Source organism: Sinocyclocheilus anshuiensis, unplaced genomic scaffold, assembly GCF_001515605.1.
Source record: "Sinocyclocheilus anshuiensis isolate Anshui unplaced genomic scaffold, SAMN03320099.WGS_v1.1 scaffold850, whole genome shotgun sequence".
NCBI classification, from domain to species: domain Eukaryota; kingdom Metazoa; phylum Chordata; class Actinopteri; order Cypriniformes; family Cyprinidae; genus Sinocyclocheilus; species Sinocyclocheilus anshuiensis.
This window is the reverse complement of record NW_015537937.1, coordinates 1,200,887-1,223,409: the sequence shown is the minus strand read 5'-3', so window position 1 is coordinate 1,223,409 and position 22,523 is coordinate 1,200,887. Positions and strand designations below refer to the sequence as shown.

Here is a 22,523-nt window from a genome sequence, read left to right as displayed (position 1 = left end):
TATATATATATATATATATATATATATATATGTGTGTGTGCGTGTCCTTGCTATATGAAAGTATTAATTTATTTAAAATAAACTGACCCCAAATATTTAAATGCTAAAGTATATATTAATACAATTGTCATGTTTGTTCTTGTCATGTATTTGTTATATTTGTGTCAGATTGGAACAGGCTTCAAAGATGAAGATCTAGAGCAACATTACAATTTCTTAAAGGTAAAGCAAGATTTGCACTTTCTTGGTTTCCATGTTTGTATTCCTGTATTTATATATAAAGTTCAATGTCTTTATGTGCAATCCACCTCAGGAGCACATTTTACCTAAACCACGTCCATATTACCGTGTGGACCAATCAGCAGAGCCAGATGTCTGGCTGGAGGCGGTGCAAGTGTGGGAGGTGAAATGCGCTGACCTTTCACTGTCTCCGGTCTACAAGGCAGCGATGGGATTGGTCAGTACACCACGCACATGTGAATCATGAAGCTGAATCAGTGTTTTTGATGACTGATGTTTTTGTTGTATAGATCATGGTAACAGGTCTTAGCTCATTGTGCTTAACTTTGGCTCTTTATGGTGCCATTCTCTTCTTGGCCATCAGGTGGACCCAGAGAAAGGCATTTCACTTCGTTTCCCACGGTACCTCAGGATTAGAGATGACAAAAAGCCAGAGGATGCCACCACAGGGTCACAGGTAACATATGAAATGCAGAAAAACAAGGAGCAAGACACACAAGAGGAATTATTGTGTATTTAGTTAATGCATAGTGCTAATGTGAATACAGTGGCTCCGAAAGGTTTGAAAAAGTAAAGCAAAGATGTGTTTTGACATTGAAATGAGTAAGAAATACTTAATAAAAGATATAATATAAATAACTTATAAATAAATATATATAATCAATATTTCATTCATTTCTTTATAAATAAAAAAATATAGTAGAAAAAGCACAAGTGTAGGAGTCAACAGTAATTACCCCACATGGGACGTTCCTTTCAGAAGCAAATGTCGTAAGTGCATAATATATGGAAAATGCAGGATATGGCACCGTATGTGTGTGTGTGATGTAGTTCCATGGCATATGAGACAGGAAGAGTGAGATTTTAAAGTAGTTTTTCCTTCTGAAAGTCAAACGTGATGACATTGGCATAGTTCGGAGCTTCATGACATCGTGATTTAGTGGAGCAAGTGGAGTGGATCCGTTAAAGGAAATCCATCTTTTTACGCTCCACACTGTCTTTCTTTCTTTTCCCCCTCATTTTCACAGTTCATTTATTTCGGTTTTCTTTTATTCCTGTCTCCCGATGGTTGGAAACGCACAGGCACACAAACACACCCTCTCAAAATGAACTATTCTGATCTCCTGCATCAGTCTTTCTCTCTTTCTCTCTTTCAGATTGCAGATCTTTACAAGAAACAGCAGCAGATTCAAAATCAGGGTGAAAAACAAGATCTGGAGGACTACTATTGATCGCTGAGCTCTGATTGGCTCCTGATGTCAGCTTGTCTTATTCCTATTGGGCAATGGAGCGTTTTTCAATATTTTGTTGCATATTAATGTGCTGAATTTTAATGCTGTGATATTGTGCGACTTAATGAAAAATGGAAATGAACATGTAAATAAATAGTCTTTCAATGATGCGGAGCTAAAATAAACTTGCTTTTCACAAACTGACTGCCTTGGGTGTTTTTCCACCAGTTTTTGTGAATGTTTTTGCCTTTTGTTATGTCTGTTTTGTGTACTTTGCATGTGATCCCTTGGGTTCATAGTTGAATTTCTCACATTTATCAGCTTATGAATGCCCATCAATAGGCCATTTTAAGTGTGTATCTATGCACAGACGATCATGTGAGTGCATATTCATGTTGAAGTGTGTATCTTTAGCGTTGTGGGTTTCCAATGAATTGGGCAACGGATCTATTGTCAGTGACCAAAGATGGAAAATTAAATTATCCAGCTCTTTCTTTCCATCACTCGCTTTTGTACTCTCCATTGCTTCCTTCAAAAAATTCCCTTTCTCTTCTCCACTCTTTGCTCACCCTCTCTGAAATGAGCCTGGCAGGTTTTGACACTGCTTCTGTCAGAGTTAAGTCTGTAAAGAGAATTTTAAAGTGTTGCTGTGACAGTCTAGTAATAGCGAGCATTCGTGGGAGAGGCTTCACCCATCTGTGGAAGTCTTTGAGAAAGGAATTGCAATGAATTAATACAAGTTTAATTAATGTGAAATTAATACAGTATTAATAATTCAACCGTTAGCGCTCATTAAAATAGCCCATGAGCTGAATGTACTTGCTTGGTTTGGATTGCAGATAAGAGCATTGATTTTAAGAGCCTTGACGCATTCGGCTAAATGACTCTGCTGTTCATTAGTAAGGGGTTGTGTTATAACCACATGTTTTTATTAACTGGAATCTAAGAACTAAACCAATCTAGTCATCCTAATATATACACAGGCTGTGCTCAGAATGGCAGTATGCAGTATGTTTACTGAGAGTAACTGAGAGTTGTTTTAGTGTTATTTACAATGTATATTGTTTATTAATATTATTGAATTGTTTTTAACTTTAGTCTTTAATAATTTGTTGTGCTTTTATAAATTATGATGTTTTTTTTTCTGTTCAGCTTAAATTTAGTTTTTTTTCTTTTCTTCATCTAACACTGGAGATCTTCCTATAATGCAATGTGCTTGACTCCATTTCTAATGTGAAAACGTTGATTATTTGCTTGGACTCCCAAAAATAAAGACGTTTTTACACAAAAATGTAATACATTTTTATTGTGTACTTTAACGTTCTAATTTTAAACAGTTAACACTGTGCAGTATGCTAATCTGAGAATAACCATGCATTATTCGTGTTTTGTGTGGTTTTATTTTTACTAAATAAAAACAAGCACTTTTTTTATTTGTTTAAGCTGTTTCAACTATACAAATTGTATATTTCTGTATGGACAAAAATAGTTTATCTTTTGTTTCACAGAAGAAAGTTTTGGGATGACATGAGGGCGAGTAAGTGATGGCACAGTTTTAATTTTTTTGTAAAGTATTCCTTTAAATTTGAGTCTTGCTCACACGTAAACATTATACACTATTCTATGAATTCAGAAGACTTCTGGAATATATCCTAGCGTACGAGTCATCTGGACCACATTTATGATGGTTTCATCTGTCCTTTTTGAAGCTTGAAAGCTTCGGTACCTGTTCGCTGTAATTGTATGGACGAAAGCTACCAGATTCGTGTTCATTTTTCCTTTTATGATCCAAAAAAGAGACATATACGTGTTTGGAATGACTTGAGGGTGAGTAAATGTTGATAATTTTCATTCTTGACTGCACTATCTCTTCTGGGCTTGTATTCCTTATGTATGGACCAGAATAAGTGTGTGCAAGTGCTCAAAGGTTTCGCTGCCAGACTGTTTCCTCAGGGTAAATAAACCGCTCTCCACCCAGAGGACCGCGTGTGTGTCATGCTAACTTATCAGCAAACAGTCTCAAACACTCCCTGAGAGTGTTGTAGGTCACAAAATCATTGGAATGAGTCAAACGAGGCCCGTTCTCTGTCTTCCTCCATTGACAGGGGCAGAGAGAAAGTAAAACACCACATTGGCCCCAAATTTCTCTCTCTCTCTCCAAGTTCCTCACTCCTACTCCAGCACACGGTTCCTCAACACAATAACTCATCTTTGAGTCCAAACAATGCTTTTGTTCTCTATTTTATGCCCCTCCTCTGCATCCCTTCATCTCTCTCCCTGCATCCCTTGTTTTGGTGCTCGCTGTGACATCCCTGCCATGTGAGAACAAGAGCCGAGGGTAGAATGGAGGGAGGCAGAAAAGACAGATCGCTTCTTTGTCCCGACGTGACCCAGCTGAATGTCAGCTCTGTTGCCATTAGGTGTGTGTGTGTGTGTGTTTGTGTGTGTGTGTTGCTGCCACAGTCGATGGCTTGGGTTTGATGATGTCAGACAGTTTTTAGGGCTCCTTTGCTGTGGAGTGTGTGTGGATGTGTCTACTTGGTGACATACATAGGCCTAATGTCATCAGATATAATGTACACTGCATGGCTTAAAAAGTATTCATACAGTGAAACCACTTAAATAAATACTGTATGTAAGAATGTGCATTGCATGTTTTCATTTGTTATATAATTTTATTGCATTATATAACAAATGATATAATTTATCAAAACTAGTGGCATTTAGAGTGATCATACTTTAAGTAAAATATTTTACAAAAAGAGGTTTATTAGATTTAAAATAAAACAGTTCAAAATCAAAACAACAGTACTACATTGTGACTTGTCAGTTTTAGTATCATTGAGATACTATAGATTTTATTAATATTTTCAATATTTTTTTCTTCAGTTTTCATGTTAATTTTAAAGTTTTAGTAATTTATTATTATATTCAGAACTCTATGTTCTTTGTGCTCGGATAGGTTAGTCTTAATTTCCCAAAATGCTCAGCATTTGCTTTGAGCCTCTTTTAGGACAGTTTATGTGTTGTGAGACTCTATTGTGTCACTGTTTATTTTCAGCTGTGTGATGTGTGTGATGCCATTAGTGGCCTGACTGTGAACATTTGTCTTACATTTTAGTGTTAAACAATGGCTTTTCTAACTTTTCATTGCCATGGACCACAAAATATAATGACCTCCTTTCTAAAAAATAAAAACAGCTACATACATTTTGTGCATAATTACCCATTTATGCTGTTTTTGTGAAGATAATAATACGAAGAATAAGTTACAGGTAAAATATTTAAATAATATCTGATGTTTGTGCGATCAGTTTTTTTTTTGCTTTATTTTATTTTATGAATGTCACCTTTGTTGCTAGTAGGCGTGTTTTTGATGTCAGACAGCTTTAAGTTTTTTTTGTTGTTTTTTTTTTGTTTTGGACTGTGTATGTGTGTATTTGGGGATATAGCCTAATTGTGATAATATATGTGACCCTGGACCACAAACCAGTCATAAGGGTCAATTTTTCGAAATTGAGATTTATACATAATCTGAAAGCTGAATAAATAAGCTTTCCATTGATGTATGTTAGGATAGGGCAATATGTGGCCAAGATACAGCTATTTGAAAATCTGGAATCTGAGGGTGCAAAAAAATCAAAATATTGAGAAAATCGCCTTTTAAAGTTGTCCAAATGAAGTTCTTAGCAATGCATATTACTAATCAAAAATTAAGTTTTAATATATTTACAGTAGGAAATTTACAAAATATCTTCATGGAACATGATCTTTACTTAATATCCTAATGATTTTTGGCATAGAAGAAAAATCAATAATTTTGACCCATACAATGTATTTTTGGCTATTGCTACAAATATACCCCAGCGACTTAGGACTGGTTTTGTGCTCCAGGGTCACATATTATAGTTAACATTAAAATATTCTCTGATGTCACTGCTAACTTTCACAGCCATAAAAATTATTTTAGTTTGTTTTAATTTATTTTATTATATGAATGTCACCTCTTTTTTCTAGTAGGTGTATATGTTTGATGATGTCGGACAGCTTTAAGTTTTTTGTGATATAATTATGATAATATAAAGAATATATTACAGTTAACATTAAAATATTCTCTGATGTCACGGTTTACTTTGACAGCCATAAAAATATTTTATTTTAATGATTTATTTTTTGTTTTGTTTTGTGTATGAATGCCAGCTAAAACATCAATATATCTAAAAAAACAACAACAACAAAAAACAAACAAACAGTGATAATGTTTTCAGTATGGTTGATATAAAATGACCTTCCCATCAAAACTCCCTGACAAATCTTTACGGTGTTTTTGCATATTTTTACAGTCATTTGTAAAGATACTTTCAGCAGTATATAAAGTAGATATGCAATCATTTCAGTTCCATTTCACATTAGTCTTCAGTGGTTTATTCTCATGTATACACTGCTGCTTTTTTGCGTCTGTGCGTCACACACATACACAGTCATCTCTTATCTTTTCTCAATTTTCTCTCTTTCGCAGGTTTTTCACCAGCCTGTCTTTCTCTCCCCGCGCTCATTCTACAGCTGTCACTCAAGACTGTGTGTTCCAGTAGCTCTCATTTGGGATTCAGCTGATGGCACATTTTGATTGGTCCTGCTTTCAAAGTCAAACCCAATGTCAACACTGTGGTCATGCTCTTTGATTTCCATCCGTATGCAACAAACATGTCTAATATACTCGCATTAGCGTAAACCCGATTGCATTGCCTTGTTTATGCATTCTCATCTTTGAGTTATGTATTCTTATTTGTCCGTTTGTTTTTAGTTGTATCTCCTCCAGGATTGCAGTAAATTGGCCAGAAATGCCTAAACTGGCATATTTGCAGAAATGTCTAATAAGGTTCACAGTCACAGTTTCAAAAGAAAGGGAGAAGGGACCCGTAACCTTGGAAACCAACGGGAATGTCATATTCGGCTGCTTTTGTTATCTGACGTACTGGCCATATTATTACATTTCTCAAGTTGAGTAAACTGTCATTAGTTGCATTTTTAATGTGCATGTATTTATTTTTACTTTATTATCTAGCCTGTTAGTTTGCTTAGCAGCAAATGGTAAACTGTCAAACTAGTTATTCCCCTATAAACTCATCAAAAACTATTTCAGTGATACTTTGATACTGTACATACACTACTGCTCAAAGGTCTGGGCTCAGATTATTTCTTGAAAGAAATTATTACTTTTATTCAGCATGGACACATTAAATTGACTTTTAAGCTGTTACAATTATTTTTTTGTTTTTTTACATTTCTGTTCATCAAAGTATCCTATAAAAAGTATTATGGTTTCCACAAAAAAAATATTAAGCAGCACAACTGTTTTCAACATTGATAATAATAAAAAAACAGCAGAAAAATCAGCATATTAGAATAATTTCTGAAGGATCATGTGACACTGGAGACTGGAGGCTGAAAATGTAGCTTTGCATCCCAGGAGTAAATACAATTTTAAAATATATTCAAATAGAAAACACTTACTTTAAACTGTAATATTTTTTTTTCACAATATTACGGTTTTATTGTATTTTTGATCAAATAAATGGTTCCTTGGTGAGAATGCAAGTATTTGCAAGAGCAAATACAAAAAAATATATATATATCTAAAATTAATAATATTTTCAAACTGATTTAACATTTTCATCAGCTGAACTGGTTTAACTTTTATTTTTTCTCTGCAGGAAAAGCTATGCTGCTGAGGATAATTAATCAGTTGAGTCGGTCGACTAATGCAGTTTTTCTGGTTATGAAGGAAAGGTAAAACACGTTTGAAGTTTGTGATGTACACTGTACATTCAAAAGATGCCAGATTCTTCTTCAAAATGGTCAGTTTTATCATAGCACTATGCCAGTGACCTCATATCGACTCATGTGTTTATATCTCTCTCTCTAATATGTTCTGTCCGCTTTAATTCCATTTTACTGGAATAAGAGGAGTGGGTGGGAGACTGGAGGAGGAAAAGAATGCAAACCTTTGTCTACAGACACAACGATGGTGGAAGAGAAAGAAAGCAGCTCTAAATTAGATCCGCCCGCTCACCCCATGTCTTTCTGTCTGTCTCTCTGTATTGTTGTGTCTGGAAGACGTCAGCAGAGGAGAGGAATCTGAAGAGAGGGAGAAATGGAAAAAGAGAAGGATGAAGAAAGAGATGTCTTTGTCTCATCCCATAAACGTGTCCTGGTGAAAGAAAGGGCAGTGAGAGGAGAAACAGGGTCAGGAGGTGACTTTCTCTCTCTCACTGTCTTTCTTACTCTCTTGCCCCGTCTTTCTTTTCTCCTTGATGTGATATTGTTATCATCATGCATTCATTTCATTTGTTTGTTGTTAAGGGGATAGTTGTTAAAGGGTTTGTTCATTCCTGTAGCCCAAACAGTAGAGCATAGCGCAATCAAAGCCAAGGTCATGGGTTCAATTACTAGGGAATACATGAACTGAAAGATGAATATCATTATGCGGTGTATGTCGCTTTAGATGGCGTGGCTGCCGAATGCATAACTATGTAATGATTCATTCACTGTCATGTCATTCCAAACTTGTATGACTTTCTTTCTCATGTGGAAAAAGAAGATATTTTGAGAAATGTTTTATGACCATTTCTCAATGGTAATAAAACATTTCTCCTTTCTTTCTGAAAAATGTTGAGAAAAGCTTTATAACCATAAAATGGAAGTAAGTGTTAAATAATTACAGACAGTGAGTAAATAATTACAGAATTACAGTGCAACCGTTTATTGAACCTTTAGCTTATTTATATTAGCCATCATATTTGATACATTTTGGATTTCGGACTTATGTAACATAAAGAAAACACCTCCAGAAAATTATTTTATTATTTATAAAATTATATATATACTGTATATATATAAATATTTATATGGCCAAACAGTGAAGATAAAATTTCTGATACTTTGTAATATAAATAAATGAGATGTTTATAATAGTATAATGGATTACTTGCATAAAATGCATATAAATGAGTTGTTACTCGATATTTCCCAATATTATGCCTTATTCAATATGTAAAAGCTCTGTAGACATCATTGTGGGGGACAAAACATAATGCAAAACAACGATGATCAACAGATGTACAAATAAACATTCTTCAAAAGCCTGATGAATCATATTTGATACTTTTAACATAATTTTTGTTTTAAAAAAAAGTGCATTGGAGATATTTAATCACATAAACCTAAGTTGCTTCAGTCCAGTAAATGTTCATCTTGAAATATTATTTAATCTTATGTTTACATTATGAAAATCCTTTCAGATTTCACTGCAAAAACAAATGTACCACAGCCTGAAGGTGGATATTTTTACAATTAAAAGCTGTTTTACTTACTAAAAAATATCAACTATAAGTCAAATGACAGAAGGGATGTCGTAGATTTTTCAGTTGCATTGATCATGTTGAAAATTTAGAGGCCTTAGAGATTCATATATCAAACATAATACAGCAGGCTTTATAGGGTTAAAGATGAAGTGTTGGTCCAGTTTAATGTGCAAATTATGGTAGGTCGATTCCTCCGATAGTCTAAACACCATGGTGCTTTCAAAACATTGCTTTGCCAACATTGGCTCAACCATTTGGCTTGAATTTAGGACATTAAAACCTGTTTGTCCGAATAATGGCAGATGGGGGGAATGGTCTGTAAACCAGTTTCCTGTTTTGAGTGGCAGGCAGATGGCGACCGAGTCAGGACAGGTGAGATGGAAAAGACCTGCAGCTCATTGTGTTTTCAGACCGGCGGCTTCTCCGGGTATGTTTTGTTTATAGAGTCGAATCATCAGCATAAGAGAGGAAGGATTACAGACAAACAGCACTCAAGCGTGACAGGATAAGGAGAAGGGAGGTATCAGAGTATTAAACCACAGATACACACACACACACACACACACACACACGCTGAACTCCAAACATAATCTGACTCACTTAGAGATTGTCTTTCTTTAATGCTGCAATGTCTTTGTCCTTCAAATTTGATCTTTCCTCGTCAAACAGATGCTGCGATGCTTTTATAAACTGGCTGGAGAGTGAGAGAGAGGATTCATTCTCAGGTTATTGTATCACTTGTCCTTTCTATATCGTGTTCATAGACTGTCTTTTAGAAGGAGACAAAGAGAGGGAGCGAGAAAGACTATCATGTCAGGGACGGGGCCAAAGAAAGAGAAGGCAAGAGATAATGAGGTGGTGGAGGTGGGGCTTAAGTTTGGGGTGTGGTTGGGTATAAAGTCCAGGACTGAATAGTCTCATCTTGATGCCCTCTAGTCTCATTGCCTTCTTCCCTCCATCTCTTCTCCTTTCTCCATCCCTCGCTCTCTCGGAACCCCTCACATACTGACCTGCGGGGAGATCGGAGGGAGATCATGCTGTCTGTACTGGCACTGACGTCCGTGGTGCTCTTGGGCATAGGTAAATACATTTCATCCATCTTGCATTTCATCATTTTGTGACAACAAAGCAAACAAACTAACTTTGAAGCTAACCAGAAGTCCTTCTCATAAGTGGCTATACAGTATGACTGAATTACTGTACGTTCAGACTCACCTGTTGTTTGTGCACCTATTGCCTACCTGTTCAAAATTTGCCAGGTTTGAGAAATGACGTAGATCAGAAAAGACTGATCACACAGTCAGAATATAGAGACTCTTTCCTTAATTTTTACTGCTGTTTTCTGTTTTAAATAGAACCTTTTATTCTTTTAATTATATATCTAAGTCTTTAGTTCTTTTTTTATTTGTTTTAATTTGTATTTGTTTCTTTGGTTTTTCTAATTTTACAAAAATATTAACTAGAATAAACTGCAGTATCAAGGACATTACAAAAACAAGCATTTGTTCTTTTTTTTCTTGTGAGTCAAGGTTTATTTTTGTATCAGTTGTCTATTCAATGAATTTGAGCTTTTGTAATACTTTCTAACGTGTACAGTACTTGAAATGCTTACTCTACTGAATATATTAACAATACAAATGCTGTTTTATGTTGTCATATTTTTTAGTTTTTATTATTCCAAATTCTTAAAAATTATATATATATGTATGTTAGAAGGAGACAAAGAGAGGGAGTGAGACAGACTATCTTGTCAGGGATATATACATACAATCATAATTTTTTATGTATAAACTTTTTAATATACTTAGTTACTTTTTTATGGAGTAACGCAATATTGTAATGCATTACTTTTAAAAGTAACTTTCCCCAACACTGTGTATATATACATAATATGTAATGTTCAATAAATTGAGGAAGTAAGAAAAATTCAGTTTAATTTATGATCTAATTGTTTACTTTATTTGATATTTAAATTTTTTTTATTTGTGCAAATTAATATTTCTGTGGCTATAATTGAAAAGAAATCCTTAGTGACAAACTGTTGACTTTTCAAGCTTCAGAGATGTTCTTTAGAATTAAAATTATTATTTGCATTTCACATCTCTAACTTTACGGTTTTATTCATTTTTTTTTTAGATTTGTATCCCCATGTGGCTAATATTCCTGACTCTGTGCGTTTGTATGCTCCAGCCTCTCAGACCACGGCTATAGTTGTGTACACAAGCTGGGAGAGACATGCGCTGGTGGGCACAGATGTCAGACTCTCCTGCTCTTTCTTCTCTTGGAAATGGACTTCTCCAGACGTAACCTTCTCATGGCACTACCGTTCAGATGGGGCAAGAGACAGCATCGCTGTGCGTAGAAATGCAGAAACTCACTATTTTAACACACACCTACACCTTTTCTGGTCAACAGTTATGTGAAAGAAATGATTTAAAGTGATAGTTAACCCAAAAATGACATTTTAAATAACTCAACCCATATAGCATATTGTAGCATGGAACACATATCTGGCAGAATGTCCAGGCTGCTCTTTTCTTTACCCAGGCCCCCCATCCACTTTCATCGTATGTAAAAAAGGGGCCAGCACAGACTGCTAAACATCTTTTTTTGTGTGTTTCTTTGCAAGAGAGAACGTTATACAGGTTTGACAGAACATGAGTGAGAATAAATGACAGAATGTTTGTTTTTGGGTGAACTTTCTCTTTAAGATGTTGTGTCTATACAGACAAACACACACGAAACTAACGAACAGAACATTTTATAATAAATGAATTGACTAATCTGCAGATTAACTGCACTGATTTAATTTGAGATCATTTATTTTTTAAACGTCACACTTATTTCTGAATAGTCAAGCATTCTTCAGCAAACCAAGGCAACAAAGGCACATCAAAAGAAGGACTTTTTCACGTCACATAACTTAATTTGACTGGATGCCTTATTGTAGGTCTATATTCCAGGATATCTGAAAAGAAAATTAAAAAGGCAGTGCTTGCTTGAGAGCAGCTACTTCAGTTTCACAAGTTTTTAATTATTATTTTAATTTGCAATTACAGCATGAGGCCTCATAATATTAATTTAGTGTGATTGCATTTCCCTAAACCTGTTAAAAGGTGTATGCACTGGTAGTGTAACTCACATATCTGTATGAAAACATGCCCACCCCATGGGAATATCCTTGTGTCTGTGTGGTTTGTAGAGATAATTACCTTGCAAACAGAAATATTAGTTCCTTGTGGGTGTAGTTCTGCTTTCCAAATTGTACTGTACCGTGCAAGTCCTTAAGTTGGCCAACCGGCTGCATTTATTTCTGGATGCTTTTTCATACAGGTAATTCTAGTAGTTCAAAATCTAATGCTACGCAGTGGAACAGAGTGAATTGAATAGCATGACTTCATTTAATTTGTAAATTAGTTTATCAGAAAGTGTAATTTGATCAAAAATTATAAATCTGTAAAATCACATTTTCCACTGTAAGTAGCTTTTCTGTGAAAATTCTCGGCTTTCTTTTTAACTGATGCATTTGATATAATCAAATCTAATATAGTTTTACATTTTATGATAAGATATAGGATGATAATATAAGCTGTCTATCATTATTTAGATTTTCCACTACACAGGCGGAGTACCCTATGTGGATAACAAAGGCCCGTTCCGGGACCGTCTGGAATTTGTGGGGAACCCCAGTCGCCGCGATGGTTCTATCCTGATCAAGAACGTCGACATTGCAGACAACGGAACCTTCACCTGTGATGCCAAGAACCCACCTGACATTGCTGGCAGCCCCTCTAACGTTCGACTGCTTGTGTTTGAGAATGGTAACAGATCACTTTGAACATTTTTGTCTTCATCCACTAACAAAAAATGATTTTAAGAACCAAAAATGGCTGCTTTGCAGAGAAACGTGCTGCACAAGAAAACCCTTTGCTTTCCTCTCATGCTGCAGTTACTATCAAGACTGCTTTTTGCCTTTAGGCCCATCTTATTCCAGGGTGGCATACAAAATCTAGGAGATCATATGGCAGGAGATGAAAGTTTGCTGCTAATGGAAGCACAAAATAACAGTAAAGCAGAGAGACCTGAGTGGTTTCCTTGTGTGGTCGTACATTTTTTCTGAGAGTACAATTTCCATGAAAAGTAGCCATTGTTGAATCCAAATGCCTCACACAGAGCCTAATTCATAAAATAAATGCCTTTTTGCACAGGTGTTTTTGATTTTCCTCTTTGTTTCCCTTTTAAAAGTAAATTTAACTTCTCAGTGCGGTATTAGTGGGGGAGATGAAAGTTTGCTGCTAATGGAAGCACAAAATAACAGTAAAGCAGAGAGACCTGAGTGGTTTCCTTGTGTGGTCGTACATTTTTTCTGAGAGTACAATTTCCATGAAAAATAGCCATTGTTGAATCCAAATGCCTCACACAGAGCCTAATTCATCAAATAAATGCCTTTTTGCACAGGTGTTTTTGATTTTCCTCTTTGTTTCCCTTTTAAAAGTAAATGTAACTTCTCAGTGCGGTATTAGTGGGATATGTCGAGGAAAAAATGAGAACATTTCCAGGTGGACATTGATTGATGTTGTTTGGAGTTATTTTTCAGTAATATAGTCGTGTCTGTAAAAACCCACACCACACAAAACAGGTGCATTAAGGCAAAGACACAATGCAACTAATAGATCAGTAAAACTGTAGAGGAGCTCTTTAATCTTGCTTCTCACTTTATATTCTCTCTTTTTCTCTCAGTTCCAGTCCAGGCTGGTGTGATAACAGGGGCTATTATTGGCGTAGTGTTGGGACTGCTGATCCTCATTGTGGCAATTTACTATCTGATGCGTTTCCTGGTCGCCAGACGAGTGTTCAGCTTGAGCATGAGGTCAGTCTGGGAGCATCTGCTCCCTCAAGCCCGACCCGACCCTCTGCCCGGCCTTGACACACATACTCCTATTCACACACACACGCTTACCACGACACAACCCAGATCCCCACCAGTCACACACTCACACAAAAACACACGTCATGAGCAAGGCATCGACAGAACCCCCAACCAAACTGGGGACTACTAAGTCACCTATTCTTGCATAGCCATACTAAATGCACAACTATTTTACCAAGAACTGCACATATTTGAGCAACCAACTGCTGTTTGTTTTGTTTTTATATGCCTGTCCATTATAGTCTTCCATAAATATTACGTATTAATGTACAGTAACTCAATATAGTGTTCTACTTGTAAATGACAAACTTTAGCAAATCTAGTGATTAGTTCTTCGATTGAGGTGTTTGTTCTATCAACTTTGAACAACTGTTCAACAACTTGTCAACTGTAAAAAAAATAAAAATAAATAAATCAGAGTACCTTCACAACATTAACAAGCAGTTGAGTCCTCCTTCCACCAGGTGGCCACATTGTTCATGCAATTTTTGTATTTTTGTCCCCTTAGTAAACATGGCAAGAAAGGCAAAGGAAAAGAAGGATCACAGCAAAAACAGGCAAGTGACCCCCTGCGTCCACTCTAAGCATGCACACAAACACACACACACACACACACACACACACACATTCACATACACACACACACATGCTTGCTAGTTTCTTTCTCCTGCCTCCTGTCCTCCAGTGGTCTCCCCCTCTTTTGTCTGTGGTTAGTTTTGACCAAGATCCTTTTTAAAACAAGTCTGTCCATTTCCACACACTTCCAGTCAAAAGTTCAGAATATTTATATTCTTATGCTGACCAAGGAGGAATTTATTTGATAAAAAATACAGTAATTTGTTAAATATTATTACAATTTAAAATAACTATTTTCTGTTTTAATATATGTTAAAATACAATTTATTCTTATCATGCAAAGCTGAATTTTCAGCAGCAATTACTCCGGTCTTCAGTGTCACATGATCATGAAATCATTCTAATACGCTGATTTGGTGCTTAAGAAATATTTCTAATTATTAGCAATGTTGAAAACAGTTGTGCTGCTTAATATTTTTGTAAAAACTGTGATACAATACTCAAAGGTTTGAGGTAAGTAAGATTTGTTAAAAATTAATTCATACTTTTCTTTAGCAAAGGTGCATGAAATTGATCCAAAGTGACGGTAAAGACATAATTCAAGTAAGTGCTGTTCTTTTGAACTTTCTATTTATCAAAGAATCCTTAGTGGGGGGGAAATTCCACAAAAAATATTAAGGAGAAAAACTGTTTCCAGTGATAATAAGAACCATTATTAATAATTGAGCATGTATAATAACTGAGCACCAAATCGGCATATTAAAATGATTTCTGAAGGATCATGTGGCACAGAAGTAATGGTTGCTGAACTGAGGACTGAAGTAATGGTTGCTGAAAATTCAGCTTTGCCATCACTGGAATAAATTACATTTAAAAAAATATGATTAAATAAATGCAGCCTTGGTGAACATACACTTCTTTTTTTTTCAAAAACAAAAAAAATATTCTTAATTATTCCAAACTTTTGACTGATAGTGTATATTGGGCTTAATTAAGGCTTAACCAGATAAAATAATATAATAAATATAATAAATTAAACTGTAATATTATTATTTTTTTAATAAAATAGTAATTATTTATAAATATTATAAATTTTATAAATATAAAAATAAATATAATAAAATAAATGTAATGATAAAAATAAGCAATAAAGAAGTGTCAGGTTCATGGAAGTCGAAACTCCAATTAAAGCTACATCTACCTCAGTGTTTGTGCTCCTGTCTGCATGCCAGTTTATGAAGCCTAATTTACAATGCATGTAAACATACTTGTAATCCAGTACATGTCTAGACTAGAGTAGCTGCACCTCATCAAAAATAGAAGCAGGGGAGATTTGGGATATAACATTGGTGTCAAAACTACATTTGTTGAAGGATGCAAGCACACCGGCAAGTTTATTGTTGCTACATATACTGCAATTGTGTGCAATAAGCCATGTGGGGAAATATATATATATATATATTAGGCTACAGTATAACAATTCTTAAGATACCAATGGGATGACATTAAAGGTTAAACCAAAATGCAGAAAATGGAAATTGATTTGTGGTCCAGATTTAAGAATTCATTATCACTCTCGGCTCTTCCCTATGGTCCTGTGGACTTAGGGATCACCATATCAGTGTCATTGAGCTGGCAGTCAAATGGAGCTCATACATCTTTTTCTGTGCTAACGTGCCATTCATTTACATACCACCTTACTTTTTTTTTTCTATCTCTCTGGGTTTATTTTCTTCTGTGCACTTTTCCATGCCATTATCCTTCTCTTCCTTCATATCACTGATTTTTCTCCTCTAGCTGTCTCGTCCCCTCCCTTTCCTGCTGTCCTCCGTTCTCTCCACAGGTGAACAGTAAAATGCTGTCAGACTGAATCATGTATCTGCTTTAATCATATATTATATAATGACAAACACCATCATGTACAATCAAGCCACTGCCTTCCTCACACACATCTAATCTCTTACAGGATCAAACTAGCAGATTTCCAATCTTGTATTGTTTATGTTCTTTCTGTCTTTATTGCCTTTCTTCTTTCTTTCTTTCTGTCATCGGTTTCAGTATACGCTCCTCTATTTGTGCTCCTCTGTGTGCGTCTCCTGTCAGCTTCACTCTTTCTCTTTCACTTCTTTATTTTCTTGGTTCTGTCAGTGTAAACCCAGTCCACCCTCCAATATCCAGTGAACTGAATGCAGGTTGATAAAGATTCTATGGGCTGCAGACTAGAACTAAGATCTCAGGACTTTAAAATCCCATAGCAGAAACTTGCTGTATAGTTTTACATGAGTTTAAAGTGTATTTATATTACAAAAGCAGTAAAAAAAAAAAACTAAACCTTTCTGTGACCTATTTCTAGATTTGATGTCACAAAGAACTTAAAGGAATATTTTTGGGTTAAAAACAAGTTAAGTTCTGTCAACAGAATTCTAAATTCTGTGGTAATCAAGTTTAACTTGTATTTATTCTGGAATATTCCTTTAAAGGTGAAGTGATTAATTTATGCACTACTAGTAGCATCAAACGAAAATGGCATTATTTTTGACAGTATCTTTCCAAAACCCTCCTACCACCCTTTTATAGTTTTGACAAACTGGACATCCTGCCATAAACTTAGAATGAAATGTTTTACTCACTGTAAAACTGGGTTAAAAGAAAGTATTTTACTTGAAAAAAAAAAGATTCACTTCACCTTTAACTGAGTTACATGCAGCACCATTTCAGGTTTCTGACAGAACTGAACCTTCTTTATGAAAAAACAAAAGATAATCAAACATGTTTCAGCATCCCAAGGGGTCAAAGGTCAGCTGTATAAAGATTCTTTTATTTAGGTGCTGTGATGTCACGCTATCACTCCCTAACTGGCCACTTCCTGTTTTGTCCTCCCTTTCCAGAAACCGAAAGTTCCCCTGGTGTTCATCTCCTTCTAACCCCTCGTTTAGCATTTCACTCTCTTTCTTCTTCTTCTTCTTCTTCTCTTCTGTAATGAATATATATATATATATTAGGCTACAGTATAACAATTCTTAAGATACCAATGGGATGACATTAAAGGTTAAACCAAAATGCAGAAAATGGAAATTGATTTGTGGTCCAGATTTAAGAATTCATTATCACTCTCGGCTCTTCCCTATGGTCCTGTGGACTTAGGGATCACCATATCAGTGTCATTGAGCTGGCAGTCAAATGGAGCTCATACATCTTTTTCTGTGCTAACGTGCCATTCATTTACATACCACCTTACTTTTTTTTTTCTATCTCTCTGGGTTTATTTTCTTCTGTGCACTTTTCCATGCCATTATCCTTCTCTTCCTTCATATCACTGATTTTTCTCCTCTAGCTGTCTCGTCCCCTCCCTTTCCTGCTGTCCTCCGTTCTCTCCACAGGTGAACAGTAAAATGCTGTCAGACTGAATCATGTATCTGCTTTAATCATATATTATATAATGACAAACACCATCATGTACAATCAAGCCACTGCCTTCCTCACACACATCTAATCTCTTACAGGATCAAACTAGCAGATTTCCAATCTTGTATTGTTTATGTTCTTTCTGTCTTTATTGCCTTTCTTCTTTCTTTCTTTCTGTCATCGGTTTCAGTATACGCTCCTCTATTTGTGCTCCTCTGTGTGCGTCTCCTGTCAGCTTCACTCTTTCTCTTTCACTTCTTTATTTTCTTGGTTCTGTCAGTGTAAACCCAGTCCACCCTCCAATATCCAGTGAACTGAATGCAGGTTGATAAAGATTCTATGGGCTGCAGACTAGAACTAAGATCTCAGGACTTTAAAATCCCATAGCAGAAACTTGCTGTATAGTTTTACATGAGTTTAAAGTGTATTTATATTACAAAAGCAGTAAAAAAAAAAAACTAAACCTTTCTGTGACCTATTTCTAGATTTGATGTCACAAAGAACTTAAAGGAATATTTTTGGGTTAAAAACAAGTTAAGTTCTGTCAACAGAATTCTAAATTCTGTGGTAATCAAGTTTAACTTGTATTTATTCTGGAATATTCCTTTAAAGGTGAAGTGATTAATTTATGCACTACTAGTAGCATCAAACGAAAATGGCATTATTTTTGACAGTATCTTTCCAAAACCCTCCTACCACCCTTTTATAGTTTTGACAAACTGGACATCCTGCCATAAACTTAGAATGAAATGTTTTACTCACTGTAAAACTGGGTTAAAAGAAAGTATTTTACTTGAAAAAAAAAAGATTCACTTCACCTTTAACTGAGTTACATGCAGCACCATTTCAGGTTTCTGACAGAACTGAACCTTCTTTATGAAAAAACAAAAGATAATCAAACATGTTTCAGCATCCCAAGGGGTCAAAGGTCAGCTGTATACAGATTCTTTTATTTAGGTGCTGTGATGTCACGCTATCACTCCCTAACTGGCCACTTCCTGTTTTGTCCTCCCTTTCCAGAAACCGAAAGTTCCCCTGGTGTTCATCTCCTTCTAACCCCTCGTTTAGCATTTCACTCTCTTTCTTCTTCTTCTTCTTCTTCTCTTCTGTAATGAAACTACCTCCCTTATTCTGGTTCCTCATATCCGTTAAACTCATCTGACCATTCCCACCTAACCCACAAGCCCTTCTTTTTCCTTCTCCCCTTTCTCGTTCTCATTCTTGCTTTCTTTTTATTCCTCTATTTCTCTCTCTCTCTCTCTTTCCTCCCGTAGTGACTCACTCCTCCCCTCTCCACACTCCCTCTCTTTCCAGGCTTTGGCTGTGACGGATCCGGCCAAGCTGAAAGCGGCAGCGTCAGAGAAGAAGAAACAGGAGTCTCGCAGGGAGAAGAAATAGGGATTGTGGAGCAGAGAGCTAGAGCTCCTGAGCGGGGCCTCCTCCACCCAGACCCAAGCCCAGGAAGAGGCAGCGGGGATGGGCAGGCAGGGCAGGGTTCTTATGACCATTGAGCTAGAGCTCACTAAACAGGAGAGAGAGGGAGGGCAAACTAAAACGAGTCCCGCTGCGGTCTTTTCTCAACTCGCGCGCAAATTCACTCTCAAGTGAGAGAGACAGGTATGAAAAGGGGGTGGTGGAGAGTTTTGGAGGCAAGGAGATAAAGATGAATCCTTAAAAACCGGAGGACAGGAGAGGGGTGAAATTTGTCTCATTTGAATTCAATTCCAAATGAAAAAAGTGTGGTTCCACAAAAAAAAAAAAGACTGTGTCCAATCTGTGTGCGGCACGATAAAACTACAAACACAATATCTATGAATTTACTTGCAGCTGTGACAAGATATTTTATGATTATAATACATAATTATTATATAATCTGATATCATGTGGGTTGTTTGTGTTCTGTCCTTGCTGTGTTCATCTATGTAGCTCCGCCCACATTAAAATCTAATTAATTCAAAAGCACTCTCCGCATTCAGTGAGGTTCAAAATTCTGCATAGCTTCTACTGTATTTTGCATTTTTTTATTTCAGTACATTTTGATGATAAACTATATAATCAGCTTAACAATTTGAAAGAAAATTTTATTAAAAAAAATGAATAAAAAAAATGTATATGAATTTCAGAATCTGTTAGTATTTGATTTGTCCCTCTTTTGCTTAAGAGCAGCATTCGAGCTGCTTGAACTCCACAAGTTTGTGTAAAACCTGATTTGAGATGGTCCAAACGTCATCTTGAGCTCAAGTGGAAGCAAGAACATCTTACTGTACAAATTTTGTAAAAAGAGTTTGCATGCACGATATTTCTCATTACTACAAATAGTGCATCATTTTAAGTCCTAAATCCTAAAACCTTCTGGCATGTTTCCAGGTTTACATTAGCTCAAATCCCAGGTTTTCATTGTGGACTTTTGAACCCCACTCGAGTCGTATATTGTACATACATCTGTTCTGTGAAAATGCGCTCAGTTTTTGCTTTCAGGGAAAACAAGTTGTTGTGTTGCAACCGGTTAGGACACAGTCTTTTTTTTTTTTTTTTTTTAAATCACACATTCACAACAAAACCCAGAGCTTTGAGCCATCCATTACGCACACACTGACAGTTTGTGAGAGCTGTAATAGTGGCAGAATGGTTTCCTCTTGTTAAGTGACAGACCGCTCTCTCTCTCTCTCTCTCTCTCTCTCTATATATATATATATATATATACACATACAATCTTATACAAGAACACAATCCAAGCTGTACACTTTTCACACTTTGTACTTTTGTTAAAAAATTATTTTGGAAACTTTATATTAACTGCCTTTTTTCTCATTCCCTCCCTCTTTCTTTGTTTTACTGCCTGTCTCTCTGTTTTTTTTTTCTGTCTTTGGTCTTCCTATTCTCTAATCTCTCTCCCTTATAGCACTTCTGACACCTTTTTTGTCTTTTTTCTACTTTTCCATCTATTCTTTCACCATTCTTGTTATCTGATATACTGGTGCTATTACATCACTTCCTGTAGGCCGGCCCCCTAAAGTAGCCTCCCTCCCCATCCTTCTTTTACTGAAAGCTAAATATAGCACTAGTTTTTTTTTTTAGTCATGGAAACAAACACACTTCCTCACTGTTAAAATTTAATTTCAGTCACATAAAATTTGTTCACATTTCATCCAACACACACTAACACTCATGGCGTCATCTCATGTATCCCATCAAGCAATTTTAAGTGCTATCACAATAGGGTTTTTTTGACAGGAATTTGAATCTGACTTAGAGTTGTGGTGTGTTTTTGCTCTGACTGCAGTGACTGAAATACCCAAAATGACGTTGATACTGTTGGCAGAGACATTCAAACACACACGCTGTGTGAGAGTTACTTGATACTCTAAGTCAAATTCTCACGTCTGTCCGCATAAGCTGTTGTCTGACAAACAGCTGATTATTTTAACACTCTCTTGTAACTGGAGAACTATCTATGTCTTCCTTCTGTCCAGTGAGGGCCGGCTCCTACAGTTGCACTTTTTCCCCAAACATCTCCACACATATCATTGGCAAGGCCCATCGCTCCAACCAGAGTCATAGTTTTACTTCTCCTCTCTCTAATCCTCCTCTAACTATCATGAATACTCATCCACCACCACCTCTTCTCATCCCCTGTTTCTGCTGGTAAGAATACCCAAGTGCTCTCTCCTGCCCCCCTGCTGCCCACAGGAGAAAACATTTTCATTCGGCCGTACTGTCGCAAAGATGTCAATGCAAAAAATGGAAGTTCTTTTAGCTAGCTCTCTGCTGACTACGATAGATGCGTGTTTTTCACGATTTTTGCATGTGTGTTTTAAGTCTGACGATATGTCTGTAACCTGTCAACGTGTTTGGGGAACAAAACGACATAAAAACAACATTCGTCACGTCATCGTTAGTAATGACAAGCTGTGCAGCAGCACCCTGGGACTGTTTGTGTGTTGGAAGCAAATGTAATAGAGTTTAATGATGTTTAATAATATTTCTACACTTTCATTTGACTGACATGGCAGATTTCATGTGGTTGTTTCTTCATGACAGTGTTTACCATCGGGACGTTGGCATGTTAAGGCTACGGGAAGTGATGCTATGAGGGTGGACAGTTTTTTGGAAGTTTTTGAGAGAGAAATAAATTATAAAATACTGGGATGAAGACTTGGACTGAACTCATATTCAGGTGAAAAGTCATGCCAAAGTACAATAAACATCTCAGTCTCACAGGATATGTTTTTCTGTTCAAGTCTTCATGTCTATGCATGTCAGCCCCAAACCATGCATGGTCTCTCAGTGGGAATGCTAGGAAAAGCTATAGAATTGCAAGGGCTTGTGGGAAATATGTTTGTTAGCCTACAGACAGATGCTTTTTATGCATCTCAGAGTAAATGTCGAGCAGCCACATGGTACCTGCCATTAAACTGTGTTTAAATATTGGGGAATTCCCATGTTGTATGTATTGGGCACCTGTATTGGTACAGGTCTAGGTAACCGTTCTTTCTTGAAACTCCATTAAAAAGTCTAATTATTTTGTACCTTTATTTTGGCTTTAACACAGCTAACTTTGGTTTTCTGTAAAATGTCTTGTAAAAAGAAAAATCTCAAGTTTAAATAATTTCAGAAAAACGTCAATAAAAAAATCAGATCCCTTATGTGTTTTTGTGTGCACTGAAAGAATCACCTGAATAACCATCAGTGATGCAGATGAGTAAATAACTCTATAAAGTATGGTTTAGATGTAGACTAAAAGATACATGTATTAATGTAAGAACTGCATAACTG

General features: G+C 36.1%; 2 protein-coding genes across 7 annotated transcripts in view; both read left to right on the top strand.

Moving 5' to 3' along the window:
* The window catches only part of LOC107659894 (DNA ligase 1-like), a 20,647-nt gene extending 19,005 nt beyond the window's left edge, over positions 1-1,642 (top strand). For all 3 annotated transcript variants that reach the window (XM_016449010.1, XM_016449004.1, XM_016448997.1), the window contains exons 24-27: positions 169-222; positions 314-457; positions 605-697; positions 1,398-1,642. In XM_016449010.1, the coding sequence (XP_016304496.1) occupies positions 169-222; positions 314-457; positions 605-697; positions 1,398-1,472 (366 nt within the window). In that variant the 3' untranslated portion in view covers positions 1,473-1,642. The remainder of the gene's footprint in view (positions 1-168; positions 223-313; positions 458-604; positions 698-1,397) is intronic.
* Positions 1,643-9,741: 8,099 nt separating this feature from the next.
* LOC107659868 (myelin protein P0-like) lies at positions 9,742-22,523 on the top strand. Of its 4 annotated transcripts, none has more exons than XM_016448967.1 (6): positions 9,742-9,916; positions 11,027-11,190; positions 12,444-12,657; positions 13,577-13,706; positions 14,275-14,323; positions 19,062-20,643. In XM_016448967.1, the coding sequence occupies exons 1-6, from the start codon at positions 9,871-9,873 to the stop codon at positions 19,143-19,145; spliced, it is 687 nt and encodes a 228-aa protein (XP_016304453.1). In that variant the 5' UTR covers positions 9,742-9,870; the 3' UTR covers positions 19,146-20,643. The 4 variants fall into 4 exon arrangements, with proteins under 4 accessions (XP_016304453.1, XP_016304465.1, XP_016304471.1 ...); XM_016448979.1 differs by lacking the exon at positions 19,062-20,643 and adding an exon at positions 20,749-22,523 and having other exon boundaries at positions 9,743-9,916; XM_016448985.1 differs by lacking the exon at positions 19,062-20,643 and adding an exon at positions 20,650-20,766 and having other exon boundaries at positions 9,743-9,916.

Bases quoted from the DNA above. Each gene is read 5' to 3' on its own strand.
- LOC107659868 (XM_016448967.1), top strand. From the start codon at position 9,871: ATGCTGTCTGTACTGGCACTGACGTCCGTGGTGCTCTTGGGCATAG. The intron at 11,191-12,443 runs GTGCGTAGAAAT...ATCATTATTTAG, and splicing joins GGGCAAGAGACAGCATCGCT to ATTTTCCACTACACAGGCGG. The intron at 13,707-14,274 runs GTCAGTCTGGGA...TTGTCCCCTTAG, and splicing joins GTGTTCAGCTTGAGCATGAG to TAAACATGGCAAGAAAGGCA.